General features: G+C 38.8%; 1 protein-coding gene across 2 annotated transcripts; it reads left to right on the top strand.

The window, feature by feature from the left end:
- The first annotated feature begins 4,787 nt into the window (after nt 1-4,787).
- On the top strand, nt 4,788-13,147 carry nat16l (N-acetyltransferase 16, like). Of its 2 annotated transcripts, XM_079866211.1 has the most exons (8): nt 4,788-5,078; nt 6,533-6,898; nt 6,980-7,112; nt 7,268-7,316; nt 7,826-7,976; nt 9,831-10,027; nt 10,956-11,180; nt 12,099-13,147. In XM_079866211.1, exons 1-8 carry the CDS (start codon nt 5,027-5,029, stop codon nt 12,666-12,668), a joined length of 1,743 nt encoding a protein of 580 aa, XP_079722337.1. In that variant the 5' UTR covers nt 4,788-5,026; the 3' UTR covers nt 12,669-13,147. The 2 variants fall into 2 exon arrangements, with proteins under 2 accessions (XP_079722337.1, XP_079722338.1); XM_079866212.1 differs by lacking the exons at nt 4,788-5,078; nt 6,533-6,898; nt 6,980-7,112; nt 7,268-7,316; nt 7,826-7,976 and adding an exon at nt 8,917-9,337.
- Nucleotides 13,148-26,770: the final 13,623 nt, after the last annotated feature.

Here is a 26,770-nt window from a genome sequence, read left to right on the forward strand (position 1 = left end):
ACAAAGCAAAAAAGAAAAAAAAGAGAAAAAAAAAGAAGAAAAAAATCCCTAAAACAACACTTAAACAAACAAGGCATAGAATGAATTCAAAAATGTTAAGAGGAAAACCCCACAGGAAGTGAACATTGATGCCAGGGTTAAATGGCAGTTAATCTGAAAAAAAAAAAAAAAAAAAAAAAAACGAGAGCCTACAGTAGGTTTTTTTATATGCAATGTGTATTAACAGAAGCTCAGCAGATGCTTTCAAGGTGACCTACAGTTCAACACAGTACACAAATCACATTACAGTGAAATACCAGGACAAGCAGCTGACAATACACTATGCTTGCCAAGCTAGGCCTTAGTCACCAAGAAGAAACTCCTTACAACTGCAGGTATAATAAAACTCTGCTTACTAATTACTTTAACTCTTAGCCAGGATGCTTGGTATGAGGACAACTAATTATGTTGGTTGTTAAGCGTTTCATTTCTTTCCACAAGGATGGGGTCTTTAATTCTTTGATGAGCTGTTATTATTGATGGACTCATAAGTCAACACTTGCAAAACGTTCAGTGCTGCACAGTGAGAGTATATTAACCATCCCAAAATCTGGTGCTGTGTCTTCGGGCCCACTATTATCCATAAAAACGATTGCACCATTATATTATAGAGAACACATGCACTGCCAGCACATACAGTGATGTGAAACATTTTGGCTTGGTAAGCAACAAACATGCAGCCACACCGAATAGGGCTGAATGGTATAGCGTAAGATAAGTGCTACGATAGTCGAGCAAGGATATGTATATATATATACACACACACATATATATAAGGCAATGACAAATGGAGTACGTGACAAGCTTCTTTGCTGAACTATGCTGACACGAGGAGCAGCTGTCACAGCAGCCTCACATTATTGACCTCTATTTTACTACTACGCTAGATTACAATAGTGTCTTATGGATGAGCATTTCTTGATAAACACACTTAGGAAAATGTGAATGTCTCAAATGTTTGGTAAAAATGGTGGCAGACAGAACATGAGAGGTGGACAGCTGCTAAAGATGGGTTTGAAGAATTAAACCCATGCCACCTGTTCTTGGATTACAGAGAACATTTCAGAAATTCATTCCACTTTAATTCAGATAAGTAAATCAGAGGCAAGATTAAATAAAATGAGTCTAGAGTTTGACATCACAACTCAATCAATTCCTGATATTTTTTTGGCTTACCCTACTTGGTTGCTTTTGGGAGAGTGGCATATTTAAGAGTAAATGAACAATAAGCAGCATTATTTAATCACATGATTATTTTTGGTAATTTTATGATGACAAGAGAAGAGAAAACATGACTTGGTTTCCGAATTAAGTGTGTCAGCCTAAAAAAATCATGGCGAGAGTTGGGATTAAAGTTGAATGCTGGGAAAACTCAGGTTCTAAAATGAATGGGGGCTTTGGGCAAAAATGACACCAAAATGGACAAAATGTCCCCCAAATTCAATATAAGTGGGCAAAAAATGCCCCTGCACAATTAAGCTAGATCTATTGAAATTAATCAAATGTGTCGATTTCGGCATTACATTTACAGTAGATTTGCTCATGTTGCGTCAGATTTTTTTTTATGCACGGTGTGCAGCGTTGAGCATTATAACCAATTACACAGTTTTTTTGTGTGTGTGTGTAAATACATGTAGATGAGCAGCATTAAAAGCCTGTGTAATAAAACATAAATGCCATGTCAGATGCAGCTTCTGTTCCACCTTTGCAGTGTAAAGATGACTTTTGTTGATGTTGAAAAATATTTGATTGGTAACAGTCTATATAGTAGGCTTTTGTGATTGATTGAACTGGTTAAATTGAAGTATTTGATATATAAAACAACAACACAGATATATTTAATGAGGTAATTGAAAAAATTACCCCTATACAAACATAAAAAAAGCCCCCGTAAATGAATTGAGCCTTTAAGGATAAGTTCATTTCTGACCCAGTTGGAATTATATTGAATGTTTGCTCTTCAAATCAAAATAAAATCATCATATTTGACCTTCATAATACTAAATGAGGTGGGATTATGTGGTTGCAAAAATGATGTGATATGAAATGGTACCGCATGTACTAAAAACATTAAACCATTCTAGTTTTAAAAAAGAGAGAGAGGGAGAGTGAGACGAGGTCCTTTGTGAGTTATATAACAGCAATGGCCTAGACAGCGTCAGAGTGGAATTTACCCAAACTCTATTTCTTGCTATGCAGAGCTACGGAGGGGGATGGGAAAGCACAGTGTTGCAGTGTAATAAAATGCAGTGAGGTCAGCCTGTGTGTTAAAGTGGGGGTGGGGGTTCAGGGTATAAAACCCCTTAAAGAGATACTGAAAGTAAGACTGGGGTTAAAGGAGAAGAGGTGGGAGGAAACTGGATCGGACGGGCACACAAGCTGGCTTCATCTTTCTCCTCAGTACACAAACCAAACACATGCTATTGTATTCCAAGAGACAGAATATAGAAAAGCAGGGTGATGGATATGGTGTTACATAGATGCATTATGCAACACGTCCCCTGTGAATGGTTATAAACACACACACACACACACACACACACACACAAACATATATACCTGCACACACAGACACACACTGAAACCATCGGTACTATGTACACCTGTCCATCTGACAGATGGGAATGGGGGAGGGGTTGAGAGAGAGAGAATGAGAAAGACGGTAGGAGAGAAAATGGGTCAGAGGAAGAAGCAGAGGATACAGAAAAAGGACGCACATGTGTAATAAAAATAGAAAGGAAAATAATCAAGCAGACTGAATTTAAGAACAAAGCCACAAAGTTAATTAGATGTTATTTTAAGCTCATACACTACAAGACAACACAATCTTGATCAGATGAATCACAATGAATCATATTACATAACTGTTGTAAATGACAACACTATCAGAGTGCTAAAAACATTAGTGCGAATGTGTCTGTGTAACTGTGTGTAGCCTACCTCAGTCAATTCAGATTTTCCTGGTTTAGTCTCAACTCTACTTAGAGCAGGGCAGTCTGACAGGGTTTGTGTGTCTGTGAATGTTAAACCAGGGTTAGAAATACATTCTGGAAGAAGCTACATCTTCCTATGGTATAGACAATCACATTTCAATTTTTTTTTTCCTGAAAGCTCTGAATAGTCTTTAAGGGGAGCAGATGTTAATGGATCATAAATAACTCAAATGGATTTGTTGAGGGTCAGAGCAGGGCAGAGGTTTGTGTGTAAATGTATATGTGTTTCTACTATGTGTAAGAAAACGGAAGAGAGAGAGAGAGAGAGAGAGCAACAGAGCACATGATGTGGACAGAGTGTAAATTAGGACCAATGCCATTAATAGAAGGAAAGGGAAGGTGGTTTTATAGAAAGAGGGCACTGTGACCTACACACTCACAAAATGAACCTGCTGAGAGAACTGCTTTTCTTGCAGGACATTTTGCTAGGTCTATACTTCTTATAAACTTAGCCTTAGTTAAATTAGGACATATAGTTTAAACACAATTAGACACAAAGTTTTTTTAAACATGCCTTAAAACCCCATTACTGGTGTGCATCTTGAGACAAAACAATAGCATTGACATATTTTAAGATATATCAGTGCAAGTTGCTTTCAGTTAAAACTGCTCAAACATGTATTTTAGTCTGGGACTAGACTTAAGCCTTGTCTGTAAAACCGGTAGTTAGATGCGTAAAAGTGAGCAAGCAAGACTTTTTAAGTGGCTTCTAAAATGCAATCAAGTCTTCATCTGAATACTATTAATAATAATGGAAGATGTCATATTTAACAGATACACACAATACTTTACAGTGCTTTTGCATTACTGAATAAATCTTTTTAATTAGTTACAACCAACTACTATTAAAAGGAAATGAACGCACTCAGTTGTCACGGCCGTGGTTGCAGGTATTTATGAGGAAACGGATCTAATGATTTTATTTCACAAAAACTTAAAATTTAGGGGGAAAAAAACAGGAACAGAACAACCGGGTATTAGGCAGTGAGAACAGACAAAGCACTGAAAGAACTTTAAACTTAAATACAAGAGCAAACGACAGGTGCAGCTGATAATCAAACTCTATGAAAACCCATGGAAACTAACTGAACCAGACATGAAACACAGATGATCCCTTACATCAGTGAGTCTTTTTTTCTTTTTCTTTTTTTTTTAGTAATAAATTCATCATAATAAGTTATTTATATTAATAATGGAGAATTTAATGATAGTAATGATAATACTGAATTATATTAAAAGTCAAAATGAACATCTTTATGGTTTGCTGGCAATGTACTTACAGTCTTAGAGATGGGGGGGGGGGGGCATAAGACAAAAACTGGTTGGCAAACACTGCTCTAGAATATCAGCAGCCCTAGCTTGACATTTATATGTGTGCGTGTGTGTGGTCATCTCAAGTGTCACCTTGTAGTAAAATTCTTTAACTTCCTGGCTGGGTAATATATCATGTACAGTTTAAGTATGGCATTAGTTCAATGTGGTTTAAAGCTGCCCTGAGAATGGAAGTTGAAGCAGTTGCTACTTGATTTGTTTCCATTATTTCGGCCAACCCTTGCAGTTTCCATTAAATGATTCCATTTCCTTTAGATTATCATTTTCTAGTGTATTTTTTTACGTGGTGAGCATGACTTTACATACAGTTTTTGCATATTCATTTTTACATTCCAAATACTAGCCTTATACTTTTAAACGTTTCCATAAAATTTCATTTGAATGCCATTTGTGGGTAGAAAGACATGCTTGGTGGAAACTCCCACGTTCACTAAGCATCATTTCCTTCTTAGAGACATCAAAGATCTGAGTTGGCAATAAAAGTAAAAACTAAAAAAAAGAGAAGGAAAAAAAGAAAGAAAGAACAAAGCGAATTCAAAATGGTTGATGGTAAGATATAGAGGTCTAGTGTGAAGTCAGTATAACAACACGCTAAAAAACAATCAGACTAAGAATAGGAAACAGGCAGAAGAGAAAGTCAGTGTTGGTTTAGCGCAACAACCATGAGCAGCAACTTTCTTTGTGCTCTTCTCATACTTGCCTTCCTGGAATCAGGTAAGTGAATACTGTGTTATTAGTTTGAGCAGAGGATGTCAAATTTATTTCTACATTTGACCAGTTAAAGTCAAATATATATGATTGTATGGTAAATTAATCATGTATCAAAATATTTTCAGATATTGATAACACACTAATGCTGACACACCTTCACAGCACTTTCACTTTGAAGCATATTTCATTTTCATTCTGTGATTTACTTTTCGAATTCACTTTTTCGAATTTACATTATTGATTTATTTATCCTGATTTGATTTTGTATTTATTCTTTTTTTAATATTATTATTATAAAAGATTAATAAATGTAATAGAGCGAGTTCTAAACACAGCTTGTATTGTGGTTTCAACATGCGTCATAAACTTGTCTCTCTAAAACATTGTTTAGGGCAGTATATATATTGTGGTAGGCCTATATAAACCACTTCTGAAACTAAATATAAAACAAACACCTCCATTGTGGCTTCATATGTTTGAAAAAGCCAATGCATTATTCTTATTAGTAAATAAGTTTACAATAATAAAGATTAACTGGATAGGAAGATTAACTAAATAATCCACATATATATATATGAAGAGTTCAGATGCAAAAGCCTCTAAGTGCAATCTGAAATTTTCTTCTAGAATGATCATTTTTATAAAGCTTGTATATTTAAGTTAAGTAATTTCACTTAAATGACAATTAATAGGTAATTTGCATTGCCATTTAAGTGAAATTATTGAACTTAAATATACAAGCTTGAAAAAATGATCATTCTAGTAGAAAATTTTAGATGGCACTTAGAGGCTTTTGCATCTGAACTCTTCATATATATATATAGCCTATATATATATATATAAAATTTTTTTTTTTTTTTTTCAGTAACTACATCTGTCACAATAAAAAAATTTGCGCTGACGATACAATTAATAATGATTAAAGATTTAATTGTTTTGTTACTACAGTGTAAGCCTAATGTTTTGTTTTTACTTGGATTTGTATAATAATAATAAATATAATAATATAGGCCCATATGATTTACTTGTAATGTTGTGAAATTTATTCATATCTATATAAGTATTTATGTAATTATTTATAATATAATATAATGCAGTCTGATTAAACACGCAAGCCTTCATTTCATATGAAGACCTTTGACTATGTACTTTATAATAGCTAATATCTCTACCACACACTTGATGGCATTTCTTTAAGCGCTTAAATTTCCTTTATTTGGATGGCAAAATGTTATTGAAATATAACCTGCACAATTATTGCAGTTATCTCAAAATAATTGTGATTCATCATACGGTTAATTAATAATCGTGACAGGCTTAGTAACAACACTAAACTCTATTTTTCTGAATGTAAGCATTTAGCCTTTTTACTAAGCATTCATTATTTTATATTTTTAGGTTTGTGTCTCAGTGATCCTTATAATCTCTGCATGTTTTTCATTGGTGTTCTTTAACAGGCAAATCAAACAGTGACGTTTCCATCAGTCACAGTCGTGATGGAGATGGTCAGAACATTACCTGTGTCCTCTCAGGGGACGAAAATATGACACAAATCAACTGGGAGATGCTAAGAGGCCCGAATCGCACCAAACTGGGCACGTATCATCCATATTTTGGAACTTACATAAATGCTGAATATAAGACTAAAGTGAAGATACAGAACAAAACATCTCCACATCAATCATCATCCCTTCTCATAAAAGTAGCATCAAAAGAGAGTGTGCACATCTGTTGTGCGTTCATAACATTTCCTTCTGGTAAACTGGAGCAGTGTACTGATATCAGTAAGAAAGATGTCGGTATCAACGCGTCTACGATAAAAGGTAATGCTTGCACATCTATTCCTACACATACTCTGCCATAAATTTGAGACTCTTAATTTTATTATGATATTTTCGTCATAGATTTTACTTACATGGAGCAAAAACCAAAGCTGGGATTATTTGGACGTATGGGTGCAATTATCATTGGAACGATTCTTTCCCTTTTTATCCTGACCATCCTATTCTACTTATGCAGAAATAACAACTGCAGAAGGTATAGAGATCACATCTTACAGATGTTTACACAAAAACGATGAAGACTAATATTTATAAACGTATACATTAAAGATCAAAACATAGCAAAAAGCTGCATATAAAAAAAATTTGACAAAATCTGAGAGTAATTTCATGGGAAATTTGACCTTGCAGGATGAAGTCTTTTGAAATACGAACATACGGGACAGACTCACCGTCTGAGGTAAGAATTTAAAGCTATAAAGAAAACAATGAATAAATAATTAGAGATAAAGTTTCTGTCGTTAAGAAGATGAGTGAGCTTAATAATTAACTATTCTTCTAAATAGTAATTCTAAACAGTAAGGGACTCATTCAGTACCATTCAAGACTTATGAATGCTAAATGTGACTATTCACAAAAAGCACATCAACAGCCGTCACAGTTGAAATGCTCTCAGAGCAATCTAGAATTTGCAGTGGAAAAGTGTAAAAAGTGGAGTGTACTGAATTTTAACTGTGCCATTTTTTCAACCTCGAATGCACTGTGATTGCAGTACATTAAAGGTATCAGCTTCCTGTTATTTTCTAAAGAACGTGCATGGTTGCGGTTAAAGTTTGAGTGCTGCTCTACATGACCAATTCTCACGACCCTTGTTTGCGGCACCATCGATATCTTCTTCAGTACATATTGCTTTACCATATTCTAATAACAATAATAAAACCATCCTAAAATGTAAATCTCTTACTTTAGACACATGCAGAAGAATCAGATGATGCACCAACTTCTCAAAGTTCTCCAAATGGCTTTGACCCCTCAAAACTATATGCCAAGATCAAAAAAGACCTTTTCTATGGCCGGCTGTGGAAGTCTTACCAAGGCCAACCCAAAGCATGGACACAAGGTACAATGACTGATCAAGGACACGTTTATCACCTGTTAGGACAGAGTCCCTTACCAAAGAGAAATGTAGAGGCCAGCCCCTTGAGGCCAGATACAACTGAATGATTATTTCAGCAGTTCATAATATCCAGTCTTTCCAGAGCAATTCAGAGGAACCTAATCATATTTGTGTAAAGTAAAATAGTATAAAGCTAATTCTAATGTATTGCATAAAGAAAAAATATGAAATGAATAAATATTTTGTTTTCAGATTAAGAAACATGCATGTTTTTATCACTGAATAATCTCATGAATCTTTTACTGTTACAATCTAACAGACATTTTCCCAACTTAAGTCTTTGTCACAAGTCCAAGTATCATATTATATAACATTCATAATGCCTATAGCCTAAGTATCTTATTGTTCATCAAGTCATGCTAAAAGTATATTTGACTTACATCAAAGGATCATTTTACTATTTAATACCTTTAATACTTTGAAATACCTTAAATGACTTGTTAAATAAAGAATCTCCCCTCCCCCTACAAATCTATTGTTTTCTTTCTAGAAATGCCAAGTCTAACTATTATGATAAATGATAGATTATGTATTACTCAGGACAACGAAATGTTATGCACTTCCGTTATTTAGATTTTGTACTGTTTTTATACTTCCTGCCCGTGGTTGTAAGTTTCCATAACATTACATCCTCTGAGCATATACTCTTTTTTAGACATGCTTTCTCTTCATTGCGGCCACAAAACTGCAATGTCGCTTTGTACCCACTGGGTGGGGCTGCGATACTGTTTTTGAAAAGGAAATGGCTTCAGGTTGTATATTTTAAAGAGGCTAATTATTATTTAATTAGGCTACTTTTTTAATTTACTCGAAACGTCTCAAATAAGATCTCTGTGCCCACTGTACCGAATGTTGGATAATTGATTGAAGATGCCAACAAAACAAAAGAAAGAGGTTCAGACTGTGTAAACAAAGGTTGGACATTTTAAACACAAAGGCCTGGTTTCACAGACAATGCTTAGATTTAGCCAGGATTAGGCCTTAGTTAAATTTGTCATTTAAGTACTTTTTATAATATACCTTTTATTTAAAAAACAAAACAAATACTGTTGTGCATCTTGAGATAAAACAATGGCTCTGACATATTTTAAGATGTCAGTGCAAGTTACCTTCAGTTAGACAGCTCAAACATTTTTTAGTATTTTAGTCTGGAACTAGGCTTAAGTCTTGTCTGTAAAACCGGCAACAAAAGTTTAACAAGCCTGCAAGAGTAAAGTCCATGTTCGTCCGGGGAGGAACTTTGTCGTCCTTATTGTCTTCTGGAACACATCGTCAAAATCACACGACTGTCGATACTTCACGCGGTAAGTTCTGCAGACTGAGACTCGTTTCCCATCAAAAACTACATTACTGAACAAATCTTCTGCACGGCTTTTGGTGTATCGCTTGTAAACTTAGATCAGTAATGCTTTGCTTAGGCTTTTTTTGAAAGTAGGTGTAGGCCTGGTTGCATTTTTATCAGTGCTCTAATAATAAGTGGTTAGTGATCACATGATCATAGCAAGTCCACTCTCTTCTTAGTAGACTGTAATAAAGAATTATATTAGGTTTTTGCTTAATTATAATGTTATCCACACTTAGCAGTGGTGGTGTTTGAATCATAAGTTGCTCAATACACTTTGTCTGCTACGTAGGCAAATTGCATCTACTTTAGATTGCAATATTTACAATCAATAAAAATAAGGTATTTCAAATTTTGATATATTTTAGACTTTTTATTGTTGCTTTAATCTGTTTTTATTTGTTTCTGAGACTAGACTAGACACACAACAAATTAATCGATTAATCCCTGTGCAGAAGCAACGATGAATTCACACTGTGTGGGTGAAAGTGATGGACTGATCTTCTGTCTGGCCAGACCAGAAGATTACGATGACGTGATGGCCATATCACAAGACATATATGGTGGCAATGACTACCTTCCACATCGCTATCACTCCTGGATGACTGAGCCAGGAAGAGTGGTTATTATAGCACGGAGAGATAGGAAGCTGGTAAGCGATACACGAGTAAAAAGGTTTGACAGACCTCATGTGTTTTCTGATATTAACCTCAGCCAGAAGCCATGAGAAAATATTAAATAGCCTACCGTTGTTAAATTGTAGGTTATTTTTCATCAAAGCCTACACACTGTATTATAGAGGATACAAAGCTTATTATGTATTATATTATAAAACTAGGATATCAAATAAATGAACTGTTACTAAAGCTTATTTATTTCGTAATCTAAACCTGAATGTTACTGAGGGACATGTTATATTAACATTTAACATCCGTGTTTAATTTAAATCACTAACCGCTATGATGAGGAAACATGCTAATGGTTAAAATATTCTCTGATGTGTCTACTGATCAATGCAATGCTAGTAGTTCTCAAGAAAGACAACATTTTAACTTGTGGCTGAAATTAACCACATCAGTGCCTGTGTTCTCTGGTGTGCACATATTGATTGACTCATGACCCATATACTTGTACTCTGGATATGACTTTTATACCACTGGACAGCTTCGTTCTTCATATACTATATAGTCTAGGGCAGTAAAATAAGGCCAACTACACAACTGTAATTGTTTGATATTATCATTACAAAGTATTATATTGTGCTATTACACAACACCTGTGAACCTCTGCTGGTGGCATGCATTCTGAGGAGCACTTTTGCAGATCAGCTTTTATAATTAGCATATATTACAATCTCAATCGATTTGACACATTTCTCCAAACTCAGGTCACTTCTCTCAAAACAATTAACAGCCAACTAAACACACTCTTAACTTAGCCAAACAGTTAAACTTTACTGCATGATGAAGTGAAATGCTATCATCAAAACTGTGTTCTCTATTGATTTTATAAAATATTCAGCTATAGACACAGGTATTTATATTTTTTAGCCTAAAATAATTATTACTATGTGCTTTTAGGTGGCACTGGAGTCAGGCCTGGTGGTTGATGGAGGTGAAACCGTGATAGTTGAGGGATTAAGAGTGTGTCCGAATGAAAGGGGCTGTGGTTTGGCTGGAGTGATCCAGACATTTGTTGATGGCTACATTAAGAAAGTCTACCCCAATGTGAAGACCAAACGCCTCACCAGAGGAGATGACCCAGGGCCCGAAAAACTGAGCAAGTTCACACTGCTGGCCAGACGGGTGAGTTAAATTGATGAGTGAACTTGAAAAGTGAAAAATAATTTCACGTCAAGTCACCTATATTTATATATTCAAGTTATGTAAACTTTATTTCATGTTTTATGAACAAACATTAATTAACGATGAACAATAGTATATTTATAAATGAACACAACACTACTCTTTTGCTTACATTGTTAGTTCATGATATCTAATGCATTAACCTTATTGCAAAGTGTTACCCAAAATACAGTAAGTGAAAAACATGTTGCAGCAAACATTATCAATCATACTTTCCTTTTAATATGTTCTAAATCAGTTGCAAAAGTAAATTCATTGTTTGATAATCAAAATAGTCAGTAATCTGCATTTCTTATATCTTTTTATTAAGTTACATGGCTTGGCTGATTTCCAATGTAGAATGCGGTCTGTTATTTCTTGATAACAGACCGCTGCGAAGTATAACAGACCGTTGCCATGAAAAACAGAGCGTTGCTATGGACGCAACCGTAGCTCGGAACGGACTATTTTCTTTAGCGGAAGCAATACAATCGTTTTTAAATCAATAAACTCCTTTTTAAATCAATATTTTGTGTCAATTTATTGATTTATTTGGTAGGTAGCCATGTAATAAACGGAATAATGTATAGGGAGGCGGTTGTTATAGCGAATAACAACCCCTTCAGGCTGATTCAAGATCCCTCCGCTTCGCGTCGGGGTCCCGTTCAGCCTGCCGGGGTTGTTTGTTATTCGCTATAACAACCGCCTCCCTATACATTATCCCTTACTTATATTGTTATTTTTTTTATATTGTTGTTCTTAGATGAATTATGTACTTCACAAAAGGTCTTCTTTCTTCTTGACTCTCGCTCTCACCACCTTTTGATCCTTACCAGAGCAACATTTCTCACTGTTTTCTCTTTCTGTCTTTTAAACCAGGCTGTTGTCTCTCTGATGGGGAATTCTGAGGGTTTTGATAGCTTTGTCTCAGGTCTGAAGGAAAAACTGCTTGCGTCAGATGGGTCCAACAGCAGCCATCCTTTAGTGTCAGTAAAGGACTTGGATGCTCTTAAGGCCCTTCTCTTGGATTCAGACCTGTCTCCCAGACTTCAGCTTCCAGGGAATGCTATCATCCAGGACTGGCAGCCCTTGAAACTCATGGAGAGTAACCTTCAAGTCTTGGCAAGGCGAAACTTGACATGGTTTGTAGATGGTTCTGGTGGGAAACCTCTGTTCATGAGCCTCCACACAGCTCCCTATCCTATTCCATTTAACGGAGGGTCTCTCCGTTTTAATATCGACCTGTACGGGACAGACACTTCTTTAGCAAAGAAGGCATTAACAGCTCACCTGGACAGTGTGATAAGTGAGATTCAAGGAGTAGTTGTGGTTCATATTTATATGCATCAGACTCTATGGGACGATTTAAAGCAGTTTTGTGATGGCCATGACACAGTGAAGCACCTCCGGGATTTCTGGGAGCAGCTGTTATTGGAAAGAGAGTTCTAATGATATCTAAAGAGGATAAAGAAATGAAAAAGTTGCCTGAGATAAAGAAAAAAAGGTGACTGATTTTGTATTGGCCATAATGGAGTTGTCAGCTTCGTTTAAACAAAGTATTTGTTCAGCACGTTAAATCAGTTAGTAAAATTATTGTATAACAATATTGTAGCACTTTTGTCATTTGTGCCTGAGTGAAACAAGGCAAACAAACTCTGTAAACTCATTACAATAACAGGTGCTGATGTCAGAAACATGAGGCATGTATTTGTTCCTCCATGCCTCATGAGTACAGGATGATTTAAGAATCGAATGTTTCAAATGAAAAGTACTTCAAACTGATTGTTTGAAGCATCTAATGTCTAATTTAATGAATTAAAAGAATGGCTTTGTGACATTTATAATACACTACCATTGGTCATTTTTTTTTAAATGTTTTTGAAATTGAAGTCTCACATAAAATAAAAACAGCAATAGTGTGAAATGTTATTACAATTTAAAATGTCTGCTATATATATATATATATATATATATATATTTATATATATATATTTATATTCAACCATATATTTTTGTATCTTACATTACTATAAAAATACAATTTTATAAAACTGTACAAAAAATTACTTCAAAATTAATCATTAAACAAAAACAATTTTTTTTTGAAAGCGTCTCTCACTTTATGTACAATACATTACAGCTGTTAGGCAATTGATATTGGCAGTGACAAGAAAAAAGGATGTTAACTCCGTGGAAAATCAGCCTCTTTTTCCACTAGGGTGTTTTGTAATTGCCTTTCATGATGGAAAAGCGGACGAGGAGTCCTTGGAGAAAATATGTGACGTCTGAGAAACAGGCAACACTGTAATGGATGTTCTGAGAATCTATCCATCAGCAAATTATTCTTCTCCTCTCACCATCTCTGTTGTTCCCCCTCTCTTTCTTTCTCTATCACATTCTTTCATGTTGCTACTATTTCCTTTGTAACACTCTCTCTTTACTTTGCAACCATGATTTATGTCTTTCCGGCACAGTAACCCCTTCCACCATTCTCACTATTCCACCTCTGTCCTTTCGTTTCTCCTCCTCCATTAGTTTCACGTCACTCTTGCTCTGCTGAAGCACTTGGCTTGTCGTTACACTCATTTAGTTCCAGTTCTGTTTCTCAAATAATGTCCATCTGTTCCTCGTACCAGACCTTATTACAGAGCGTCTCATGACAGAGCAGATCACTTTCACGAGCTCACATGACAACAAGAAACCCATCCAGACACGCAATTACAGCCATCAACTTCATTAAATGGAGACATCTTGTGCACTCTCAAAATTTTACATTAGAGGTTTACACTATTTCATGCATGCTGTTATAAAAAGCTTATTTGACATTTCTTTAATCAGATTTCTAACTTTGTCACATTCATACTGGCACATCCTTTCTGACATGCATTTGAAGATGGACCATGTGAGACTGAATTATTAACATACGAGAAAGGCTCAGTCATAATTTCACAACTGCGTCACTGATTAACTCATTAGCTAATTATCAGTCACAAACTTGTTATTCAGTGAAAAAACATTCCAGTATGTTAGTGAAAAGAGCAGAAGATAGGAATGAAAACTGCACTAAATGAGTCACTTTATTGTCATGAATTATTATGTTTTCTTTCTATGAGTTAAAGTACTTCAATTCAGATAGTCAGCATACCTAATGTGTTTAAATGATTCACTGTGATTTCAATCATATTTATACAGCTAAACTCTTGGCTAACAGTTTTCAAAATGTTTTATTTGTACAAAATTTTTACTTTGATCTGTGAGAATGAATGTTAACACTGTTCAGTAGCCTACTTTTACAATTAATTTACATTAGCTCAATTTATTTTGTATTTTTTGTATGTATTTTATGATATAGTGTAATGTTTTATAGGTGTTATATTTATTTAATATTATTTAATATTTTTAAATATTTTTTTTATTGTCTTCAAACTCATTTAAAAGCCAGAAGTGTATGATGACTTCTTTGAAGTTGATGCTCAGACTTCCAGCATTTTAGGCCAGTTTTCCAGAAACAGATTAAACCAAGGCCAGGACTAAGAGGGGACTGCTATAACTGACAGTGAAATTTAATCTTGGATTTGACATAATCTGCGTCTGAGAAGCAGTCCTTTGTGTGTATTTTACTATCAGGCACAGAGCAGACAGGTTTAAAGTAGGCTTCTTTCGTAAAGCTTTTATGAATGAAATTCAGTTCACTAAGCATCCAACATGCTGAGGAAAACATGCATTATCCTGTGGACCCAATATATAAGAAAGAATATGTGATGCAAAATGAAAGATTTACTCTGTATTGTGCAGCACGCAGCAGAAAATACTGAATAAAATACAAAATACTAAAACCTTTACTAAAAAGATAATATAAGGATAATGAAAGGTGGAAATTATAAATCCAACTTGTATATAAAAAACAAAAATATGTCTCTCTGCTTTTGATGAATGAAATGATAAAAGAAACATTTAATATATATATATATATATATATAATAATTTTTTTTATATTATTTTGCACACATATATACAACTTTAAACTTTTATCTTTCTGGAGGATCTGCAAGTCCAAAGTATTGCTCTCTCAGTCTCTTTCTCTCCTTCAGCAGTACAAATGCAAACCAAAAATAAGTTTGAATTGCAGATGGTCAGTGGCAGGGTAATATCTAATAATGATGGCAGGATAATAATCTGTATACATGTTATACAGTGAATCACAATAATAATTCTGTTAGACTAAATTTAATTTTATGGGTCATAATTGACCTTGGGGGAATTTCATTAATTCATTTTATTCCTGCGGATCTTTAATTCTCCTCTCAGTGTCTGTGTCTTTGTACATCAATGAGGGTTGCAGCAATGCAGATAGTGAACCCGTAAAAATAAGACTGGAAATGTTGCCTCAAGTTTCTACAGTGGAAAACACTGCAGTTCCATGTTTAAACAAATGTAGGCAGCACTGAGCTTCCTCTCGTGTTCATAATGAAATCCAGCTCCGTCATTCAGACTGGGAAAAGCAGGGGTGGGTGTAAGGACACAGTTCTACGAGGTGCTTTTGCTGGTGAAGATTCGAGTAACAGCAGCTAGTTGGTACTTAGAAGTTTTGTCAAACTTCTTCAAATCTGTGCAAGCAGTGCAGTGTTTAAAATATCTGGAAGTACAAAGGGCAAGATTCAGCTCTCCCTTGATTTGAGTTACAGGATTTGCCTTCTATAGAATGACCCAATACTTTATGACGTTTCTTGCTCTCATTTTCTCATTGTCCTATTTTTTTTTTTTTTTTCACTTCCTGGCACTTGTATGGATTTGACCTAGCCATATGACGCATCTCATAAATGGAAGAGAAAGACAGAGCGCAGGTTGCTGCTGGAGCAGATCATTATTATCATGATGATGACGATAAGCCACTCTGTGCTACATTTGGACTTCATGAGCTTCCGCTGTAGATTATCCTAATTTTACCCCCCTGTGGGCCACTATCAGTGTGTGCGGGTCTACAAAGTAGTCATGGGCTAAAGACCTAAAGAAGCGATTACCTGAAAACGAGGTACTTCTCTCACATTTTGCCAAATAAATTACACATTCAGGTATATTTAGTGTGTCTTTGGCATTGTAATGATTGTACTACAGCAAAGGCATTTAAAATACTGTGAAATCGAGGGTGACATGGGTCATTTTAAATAATTTTGTGCCACAGAGCTGTTCAGAGACACTCTATGAAACATATTTAAAAGTGTTACAAAACTATACTGTGATGATGATCAATTTGTTGGACATTATGGCTTTAAATTCTTCAGTAACTGTCATAAGGTGGACCAGTCATCCCATCAATTAACAGATGTAGCACTAATTACAGTTCTGTCATGACAACTTCCGGAGTGTTTGGCATGCTATTGGATATGAAAATGTTGATATGTTTGATCTTGGCAGAATAGATCTGCTACGCTGCTGCTGTTATTGCTGCTGCTGTTGGTTATTGCTGCTGCTGCAGAGCAAGTACAGGACTTGCTACTGCCGATACATATACACTGCTGTGAGCAAGTAATGCCGAGTTCTATCGGGGTAACTATGTGGGGTAACATTCAGTAGCTGCTGTGTGCACACTGCACGATGGATCTACGACAGGGGTTTTCACACTGCATGACTTTACAAAAGAAAGAATCGCAGACAACTTCTGTCTGGTCCGCAAACTACGTTTCACAACCAAACACATGCGAAGTCACAAACAATCAAGAAGTGATAAGGAAATAACGCAAAATCACGCGTGCGTGAGACCGAAGTTCTCGCGCGAGACTAAATTTCTTATTAAAAATTATAGCCTGCAAGAAGATTTGCGATCCAAAATGTCTGATGTCTGTATCTTGGTCTGGCTGTAGGTCATCGCCGACGTTTTTCTGTCAAAACACATTCACACCACAGGATTTTGAATCGCTGACAGGTCCAGATATTTAGCATGTCAAATTATCTCACGGGCGTCGGGGACTCGTCTGTGATTCTCTCAGATCGCGTTTTTGATAATTCACACTATTTCATAAGACATGCTGCTGCTGCTTTACAATATAGTGTGCATGAATTACCCATAGCAGATCTATACAAGTGGAGCTGGGGAAGGTGGAGGGTTTCTGAAAGCACACTGCAACTGCTACAGCCAATGCTGACCACGAATTTGAAGGTTGAGCAAGCTCATTGGCTGCTGATACAGCAGGAACCAATTAGCTGTGCCCTGTAGAGAATGATGTAATTGCAAGCATACTGAGTTAAGGACCTATTAGTCAACGCCATCTAGAGTCTTTTGAGAGAACTTTGTATTTTTTACTTGTATTGAGCAAATTTCAGATAAAAATAGTTAAATATTCTCATACACAATTATACGACTAGGAAAACCGTTACTGTACTATTGTACTGTATTATGATGCATATTATTTATAATATTAAATATTAGATTTATTATATTACAGGAGCACAGGAGACTTTTTACTGAAACTATTCTTTTCCAGCTCATGCTTAAAATAGAATATATTGAAATTTGTTTTAACTTGTCCAAGGATATGATGCACTATTTTATTTTCCAAGAAAATATGCACCATTTTGCTTATCAATGGCTAGGTTTTGAATTTTTTGGGGGAGTTTGCCATTATAAAAGCATCAAACCAACTGAAATAACAAAATAATATTGTTAGAGTGGATGATTTATCAGATTTCCACTGTTATTAAATTGTTCTTTTTACTTGCAGATTTGTGTCTCTCCTTAATGAGTATAGAAAACAACTCGCGTCACAGATAGGCAAACTTTATTCCACTTTAGGATTGTTTCCAGATGCCAAAGACAGCATTTAAGAGCAGCTATTAATTTACTCTTAATAACCCCCTCATCATGACTCAGCCTCCCAATGAATGTCCATATGTCTTCCTCAACCTGTTGACTCAGATCCGGATTGTCCGAGCAGCAAAGGCCTCTAGTAATTATCCAATGTTGCACGGACACAACGTACAAATTCCACATGATTTTCCAAACAATACAGCCATCAGTGTAGCTTCACTTCCATTTCAGTTTAGTGCTTGACTAATTAGTCTGCTGCTTGAAGACAGAGGACAGGCTTTAATTGATAAACATTGGGACAAAATTATACAGAAGCAACCATGATGCCATGGCAGTTCTTAATCACAGGAAATAAGCGTAGGAATGGAGGATGATGAGTGCCATTAGGCCCAGAGCATGCTGGGTAAAGAAGCAGCTATTGAGAAACATTAAATTAGTGTAATTCTCACTCACAAAGGAACAGTCTAGAATGTGTGTGATGTAGGGATGGGAAAAGGGAGAAAAAGAGGGTAGAGAAAGGTGGAAGAAAGTCAAATTAAAGTGCTTAAAATGGCAATCGGCTGCTTCTGTTGTCAAAACCGTTTGAAGCACTTATGAAACATATTAAATTAAATAAAAAAAAATAAAAAAATTTTAAATTGCAACAATATTTCACAACTCTTTCTTACTGTATTTTTGATCAGATAAATGCAGCCTTGGTGAGAATAAGAGACTGAAGTGTAGAACAGAAGACAAAACATTTATCTGCAGCATCAGCTGTATGTTACTCACACTTTTAAGTATGAGGTAAAAATTGTCCCTTTATTACAAATTAATAGATTATGTTCCAAAGAAATTAAACATATTCATAAATAAATATATTGAGATTCACAAATATATGTTAGGAGTTTCACAAAATTGAATTAAATTCACAAATAAATAAAATGAGATTTGCAAATAAAAAACATTCACAAATTTTTGTCAGTAACACAACTCTGGCTGTTACACATTTGTAAATCGCTTCCTGTACATTCATGGATCAACGCACGCATTTGTGCATTTCAAGACTGCAGACAAGTCCACAAATAGTTGCACGGATGAATTCGGAGGTGCTCCACCCACTGTCTACTCAGTCATATGCCTTTTCTCTGTTTTAAATATTCTTTCATCTGGCAACCAAGTATGGCTACTGCCATACCCTGTCATGTGCAATTGACACCCCCATGGGAAAAGCAACACATATATTATTTTTTGGCATTTATGTAGTTTAATTAATGACTACATTTCTGAAATGAAAACTACTCGGTTACTATCGTAACCTCAGTTCCCTGAGATAGGGAACGAGTATTGCGTAGCTATACGCAGTGGGGAAACTCCTTTTCCTCGATTTACTGAAGCTTTTATTTAAAACGCATTTGCAGCTGCACAGCTAGCACATTGAGCGTGGCTCGCTCATAGGCTGTGCTGCAGCAACTGCTTAAACCAATGGCGCGGGCGCCTCTGACAGGCCACCAATGAACAACATTGCACGTCAGAGCTCCCAAAGGGGGCGTGGCCTTAGTCTATATCAGAGCCCCGCATTCGCCATTATAGCAGGTTCCACGACTGAAGCGACAACTCACCTGGTTACTATAGTGCGGCCGGCTACGCAATACTCGTTCCCTATCTCAGGGAACTGAGGTTACGATAGTAACCGAGTAGTTCCCTTTCGAACGGTCACTTCGTATTGCGTAGCTATACGCAGTGGGGACGCCATGCAAAACGCCGCACTAAAAGTAACTGGTTGCCACTGAACTCAGGACCCCTGAGCCCAATACAAGTCCGAACCATTATAATATATATATATATAGACCTGACACCGTCGGGCCTTATAAAATATATGTGTCAGTAACAATACCAACCTAATATACTAATGCACCCAGACACCGTCGGGGCTATTTAGTAAATTAGAAAATAACCAGCAAGCGGGTTTTATATATTGTGAATGATTATGCACAGTACACTGTAGAGAAGACCGGGCACTGCCGGGTCTTCATCATACTGAAAGCACCTTCGCATGCAGAGAAGGAACTTCCATATTATAAAATTTCATAAATGTGGAAGGCGAGGACCAGCCGGCCGCATCACAAATATCCTGAATAGGAAAACCAGATGACCAAGCCCACGACGAAGCCATGCCGCTTTAATACCTATGGGGCAAACCTGACCCATCGAGGTATAAGCCATAGATATAGCATCCACAATCCATCTAGACAGCCTTTGCTTGGTGACTGGATCGCCTTTGGATCGGCCACCAAAGCAGACAAATAGCTGTTCTGACTGCCTGAAAGACGCAGAACGCTCCAGATAAATTCTCAGTGCTCTGACAGGACATAGAAGATTAACCTCCCCATCCTCGGCAGAGGGGGGAAGGGCTAATAACGTAATGAGTGTTGGATCTCGAGGCAAAAAGGTCTATTTCGGCCTCTCCGAACACACTCCATATAAGACAAACTGTCTGAGAGTTATAAGGAGTTCTCTCGCTAGGGCATACAGGCTGCCTGACCTGATGCCGCCTTGGCGATTTATATAGGCCACCACTGACATGTTGTCCGAGCGGACCAGGACATGGTGGCCTTTTAGGTTCGTTAGTAATGCTTTCAGGGCCAAACCAACCGCTTTCATTTCCAGACAGTTGATGTGTAAGCTCTGCTCCGTGCTCGACCAGAGGCCGGAGACAGGCTTGCCCTCGTGCAGAGCACCCCAACCTAGGTTGGATGCAACTTTCCTTCTGGAAACTACTCCCATGGTCACACCCTTGAGGTACCAGTCCTGAGCTCGCCAGGGAATCAGGGCTCTTAAACAACCGTGATTCACCATGATGCGCAGACTGCCGGACTGCCATGCGTGGGTCGGCACACGGCGTTTCAGCCAGTGCTGCAGCGGGCGCATGCGCAGTAATCCCATACAGAGTACTGGCGATGCTGCTGCCATGAGACCGAGAAGTTTCTGAAATTTTTTCAGGGGCGCGCGCTCGCACGCTTTGAACGAGGCTGCCAGCGTCTGCACTGAGAGCGCGCGCTCTCGTGTGAGCCGCGCTGTCATCTGTACTGAGTCTAAAACTGTGCCCAGAAAAACTACAGTCTGGCTGGGTGTCAGTTTGCTTTTGGCAACATTGATTGTGAGACCCAGGCATTTCAAATGGCCGAGAATCAAATATCTGTGAGCTATTAGCTCTGCTCTCGATTGTGCTAGCACCAGCCAGTCGTCGAGATAATTCAGCACGCGTACTCCCTGATGTCTCAGGGGAGAGAGCGCTGCCTCCATGCACTTCGTGAATGTACGGGGTGCCAGGGACAAGCCGAAGTGCAGAACCGTGTACTGATAGGCTTGACCCTCGAAGGCGAATCTCAAAAATGGCCTGTGACGAGGGTTTATCTGAATATGAAAGTATGCGTCTTTCAGATCCATTGTTACAAACCAGTCCCCCGGGCGAATTTGCGCGAGGATGTGTTTGATAGTCAACATTTTGAACGGCCGTCTCATGAGAGCTTTGTTCAAATGTCTCAAATCTAGTATGGGTCTGAGACCACCGTCTTTTTTCGGGATCAGAAAATAACGGCTGTAAAACCCTGAATATGTTTGAGCTGGAGGGATTAATTCTATCGCCTCTTTTGCTAACAAATTCTGTACTTCGGCGCGAAGCACGTGACCCACGCTGCTTCTCACTGAAGACTCGACTACCGCCTGAAATTTTGGGGGTCTGCGAGCGAATTGGAGCGAGTAGCCTCACTTTATAATGTTTATGACCCAACTCGACACGCCGGGGATGGCTTGCCAGGCCTGCACCCGTGTGGCTAGGGATTGAACCACTGAATGGGATGAGTCGCCTACACTGTGGGGACTCACTACCTTTACATTGTGATTTGTGCACATATTGAGTGTTTGACTGACTGTACAAGCTTTTGCCTGTGGGGAAGTCATTCTTACAACATGGAGGGGGCCACCTAGTGTAGGGGGACCGTGAAACCATGGGTTGTGTTTGTGAAACATACTCTTTTTGTGCTTTATTTGGTTCGCCGTGAAAACGGCGTTTGTTTGTAGAGGCTAATAAAGTTACAGTAATAAAATCCCCAGCCGCCTGAACTAAACAGGGAGCTGCGGGAAGTATAGTGGGTCTTTTTGAGGGTGGTCCGGCTAGTGCGAGACACGAGCCCTCTCTCTTCGTCCTTGCTAGGACGATTTCGGCGGAACCGGTTCACTCACCCCGCTGGGCCGCGGGCCTTGGCGCCGGGGCATCGGGTAACGTTTTGTCGGTCTCGGCTGGCGGAAGGTATCAGCCGCAGGGCGGGGCTGAGATACCTGCTTTGCCGGTCTGACTGGATGCGGCGAAGAGGCTGGCTTGGTTTTGCTGGACGCTGAGCTAGAGCGCTTCGGCTGGAAGTGTCACATTGCCTGGGACGCCTTCTGTGCCTCGGTGAATCTTTCTGAAAACCCCTTGACCGCCGGGCCGAAGAGGCCGGAGCTGGACACGGGGGCGTCGAGAAAACGTTTCTTGTCCGTCTCCTTGATCTCCGTTAGATTCAGCCAAAGGTGGCGCTCTAAAACTACCAAGCTTGCCATGCTCTTACCTATGCCCTGTGCTGTAGCCTTCGTAGCACGCAAGGCTAGGTCCGTAGCGCTCCTTAGATCGCTGAAGGCTTCCGGATCCGGGCCAGTCTCGTCCATTGACTGGAGGAGCTTGGCCTGGTAGACCTGAAGCACGGCCATGGTGTGTAGAGCCGATGCAGCCTGGCCAGAGGTGGAATACGCGCGTCCGGCGAGGGCTGATGTAGTTCTACACGGCTTGTTGGGGTGGGTAGCTCTAGCTCGCCAGCTAGCCGCCGTATTCGGGCACAAATGAGCTGCCACAGCCTCCTCGAGGGGCGGCAAAGACTCATAGCCCTTTTCCGCTGCACCGTCCACTGATGAGAGTGTCGCGGAAACAGATGAACCCACCCGTGCTGAGTAGGGTGCTCGCCACGCCTTGGTCAGTTCCTCGTGGACTTCGGGGAAAAATGGCGCTGGTTTGTGACGTGGGGCCTGCTGGCGCCCTGAGAGAAACCAGCCATCCAGCCTACTACGGGCCGCTCCTCGGAGCGAGGCCCACTCGAGGTCGAGGTCCGTGACGGCCTTCGTCAGGATCCGAAGCATTTCGGCGTCGGAGTTAGTCCTGGTCGCTGAAATATTGCCTGATGCCTCGGAAGCTTTAGCGGGGTCGAGAGAGCCCGGCCATTCCTCCTCAGACGCAGTAATCGACAGGCTGTCGTCGTGTTCGCCCGATCCTCCGAAGGAGACAAGGCCCGCCACGTAGCGGGGGGGGGGGGGGGGCGCAGGTCTCCCTCGAAGAGAACTGGAGAGGGCGTCGTCTCTGGAGAAGGCGAGGCACGCGGGGACACGGCCGGCGTGCTTTCGCTTATCTCCATGGTCTCGGGGGGCCTTTGGCTGCGGCGCTTCTTCTTCCGCGGCTTAAGTAGTGCCGGGAAGGGAAGGGCGGGTGACACGGCATCGCCGTCTCGTAAGAGAGCTAGCCGGGTGCGCAGCACGGAGATCGGCATGCTTTCGCAGGCCTCACATCCGCCGGCGGAGAGCGCATTTTCCGCGTGGGCAGCTCCCAGGCAAGAAATGCAGCTCGTGTGTCCATCAGCCTCGTGCAGCTTGAGTCCGCACGTGGCGCAGGATGAACTAGGCATAGTTAAAGGATATATCGTCGTCGTCGCCGGATAGCCACAGGTGAGACGGCGTCAGGGGGAAAACGGCTTGAAGTGCGTAGTCCGCTGAGGATGCTCGCTCAGGCTGAAGGGCTTGTTCTACGGCGAAGCTTACAGCCCGGTCTCACCCCAAAACGTCATGTACTGACGGGTCTTGACCATATGGCAACATACGACGAAAAGGGTACCCCTAAAACGTCCATATGAGACGAAGACATAAGCGCACCAGCAGCGCCTCCTAGCGGTACCCTAACGCATACCTAAACCTACCCATAACCCGAATCGTCACATATGGACGTTTTAGGGGTACCCTTTTCGTCGTATGTTGCCGTATGGTCAAGACCCGTCAGTATGTGATGTTTTGGGGTGAGACTGTGTTAAAGCTTACAGTATCGGTCAGAGACATGCAGTTGTCGCTGAAGGAGTGAAATCTGCTATAATGGCGAATGCGGGGCTCTGATATAGACTAAGGCCACGCCCCCTTTGGGAGCTCTGACGTGCAATGTTGTTCATTGGTGGCCTGTCAGAGGCACCCGCGCCATTGGTTTAAGCAGTTGATGCAGCACAGCCTATGAGCGAGCCACGCTCAATGTGCTAGCTGTGCAGCTGCAAATGCGTTTTAAATAAAAGCTTCAGTAAATCGAGGAAAAGGAGTTTCCCCACTGCGTATAGCTACGCAATATGAAGTGACCGTTCGAAAGGGAACCAAGGACATAGTTTAACTGTCAGTATGTCATTGGACTTCTCAACTTTAAGAAACGGCTTCAGTGAACTTCAGAATGGTCCAGTTTTCAATGGCAAAACTACTGAGCAAGTAATTAGTAGAGGAAGAAGAATGATCGCATAACTTAAAGCTGCAATAGCTATTCTTTTTTATTCTTACATGTAAGTATATTGTTTAGCATGATAAAAAAAAAATGCTCTTTGTCTCAGCCTAGATCATGGTTAAAGGCAAAAGGTGATCATGCATTTAATAGTTGAGCCTAAGCTATGGAATAGTCTCCCCTTATCTGTGAAAACATCAAATTCTGTTTAAGAGTTTAAATCTAAATTGAAATCTTATTTTTTTACTTTCGCTTTTTAAACTTTAAAGCTGCAGTCCGTAGTTTTTCCTCTTTGTCGCCATCTCGGTTCGAAATCTGCAATTGCAGTTATTCGCGGAATTATCAACTTTACGAGCGTTGTGCCTCGGCACGGCACATCATGGATGAATCCAATGTATTAAGGAGAATGTGCGGCTGTCAGTCGCCGCGCTGGTGTGGATACTGTCATTCGGAATCACAGATTCTACTTTTTGGAAATATGACCAACATAAGAACGGAAAATGTCGTCTGAACAAGTAACATCCACTTTTGTTCTGACCAACTAAGGGGAAAAAAGCATTGCAGTAAATCACGCTGATTAAATCTAACTATCGCTCATCATATCACGTCAAACTGTGCAAATTATACTTAGTTCTCAAATTGTTAATGTTAACAACATCAGCATTGCGTGACTACATTTAATGTGTATTAGGGCTAGTTTCCATTCATGTGTAGTCTAATTTCTAATTGTCATTGCCAATCAACAAATTATTGTTCCTTAGAACTGGTTCTCTTTGAAATTCAAACACACGTATCTATAATCAGATGCATATTTAAAACTGGAATATAATTAAATTTTTACCTTTCAAAAGCCCTTCCAATATTTATCCTTGTATTCGCATGGGCCCGGTTGAAGTCTCTTTTTTTCTGTAGCCACTCCGAAGTCCGAAGTCTTTTGCATTTTAAACAGGTGAATCTCCAGTTGTCACTGGTGATTGTCGTTTGAACCTTTCTGGATCCGCCATCAAATTGATAAGTTTAATTATATTAAGTGCTGTGCGAAAAGGCTATAAATCTCCACCTCCAGCATCCTCACACGCAACATAGCCTACTAGCCGAGACTCCTTCTTTATGTGTACAGATGTGACGTAATGACTCAAAGACATGCTCGAATATCCCGCGGAAATCCACCAGTACCACTGGAATTAAAAACATTATTACAAGCTTACCGTTTTGAATAGAGCTAAGGCAAGCAGATAGTTTTGAACACTGGCTGGTTATGTACTTGCTCAAAAATGTATTTTGGATAATTTTTAACCCAAAAAAGTTACGGACTGCAGCTTTAAATTTGCTGATTTTATTTTGTATTGTTTCCTTTTATTTTTTCTTTGTTTACTTTCATTCTTTTATCTTATTTGTATAGCACTATATGGTTCAACTGATGTTGTGATTATCGGTGCTTAATAAATAAAAATACAAAATACAAATACAAATAATTTATCAAATTTGCTTATTTATTTATCAGTTTTATATTTGAATTAATAAATTGATCATTTGAAAACATTTGGACCTATATATGTTAATGCACACATTCTATAAATATGTTCATATGTCAGTTACATCATAAATCATATTTATTATATTTATACAAAACGTATATTAAAGTTTCAGCTGTCAATTTTCCACCATGCAAAAATGCCACAGGGCTTGACCACAGTGCCACACAAATGTCAGCAACAAAAACAACACAAAAATGTAATTTGTCTCTCGAAAATGACCTTTTCTATCAAAATATGTGGCATATCTGCCTGACATTTGTTTCACGTCCTCACTGCAATTTTTTTTTCTCCATACAATTAATTTTATGTTAGGATGCAATATCTTTATCATGTCATATCTACACATTTAACCACCAATATTTTAGAGAATGTGCAGTGATGATTACAGGCTGTAAGTACAGGCTGTAAGTACCAATATTATATAATCTGTATATATATATATGTGTGTGTATGTGTGTGTGTGTGTGTGTGTGTGTGTGTGTGTGTGTGTGTGTGTGTGTGTGTGTGTGTGTGTGTGTGTGTGTATGTTTTCCAAACCTGCTCACAGCTTTAAAACTCTACAAAATAAACTATGAGTCATTATTTTTATGCAGTAAGAGACATGTGCAGTTCTCGTATCCTTCTTTGCCTTCATAAACCAACTACATTTCTGTACAATTACACTTAAATGAGATTT

The sequence above is a fragment of the Squalius cephalus genome, assembly GCF_949319135.1.
Source record: "Squalius cephalus genome assembly, chromosome: 3".
NCBI lineage: Eukaryota > Metazoa > Chordata > Actinopteri > Cypriniformes > Leuciscidae > Squalius > Squalius cephalus.

Bases quoted from the DNA above. Each gene is read 5' to 3' on its own strand.
- nat16l (XM_079866211.1), top strand. From the start codon at position 5,027: ATGAGCAGCAACTTTCTTTGTGCTCTTCTCATACTTGCCTTCCTGGAA. The intron at 6,899-6,979 runs GTAATGCTTGCA...TTTTCGTCATAG, and splicing joins CAACGCGTCTACGATAAAAG to ATTTTACTTACATGGAGCAA. The intron at 10,028-10,955 runs GTAAGCGATACA...ATGTGCTTTTAG, and splicing joins CACGGAGAGATAGGAAGCTG to GTGGCACTGGAGTCAGGCCT.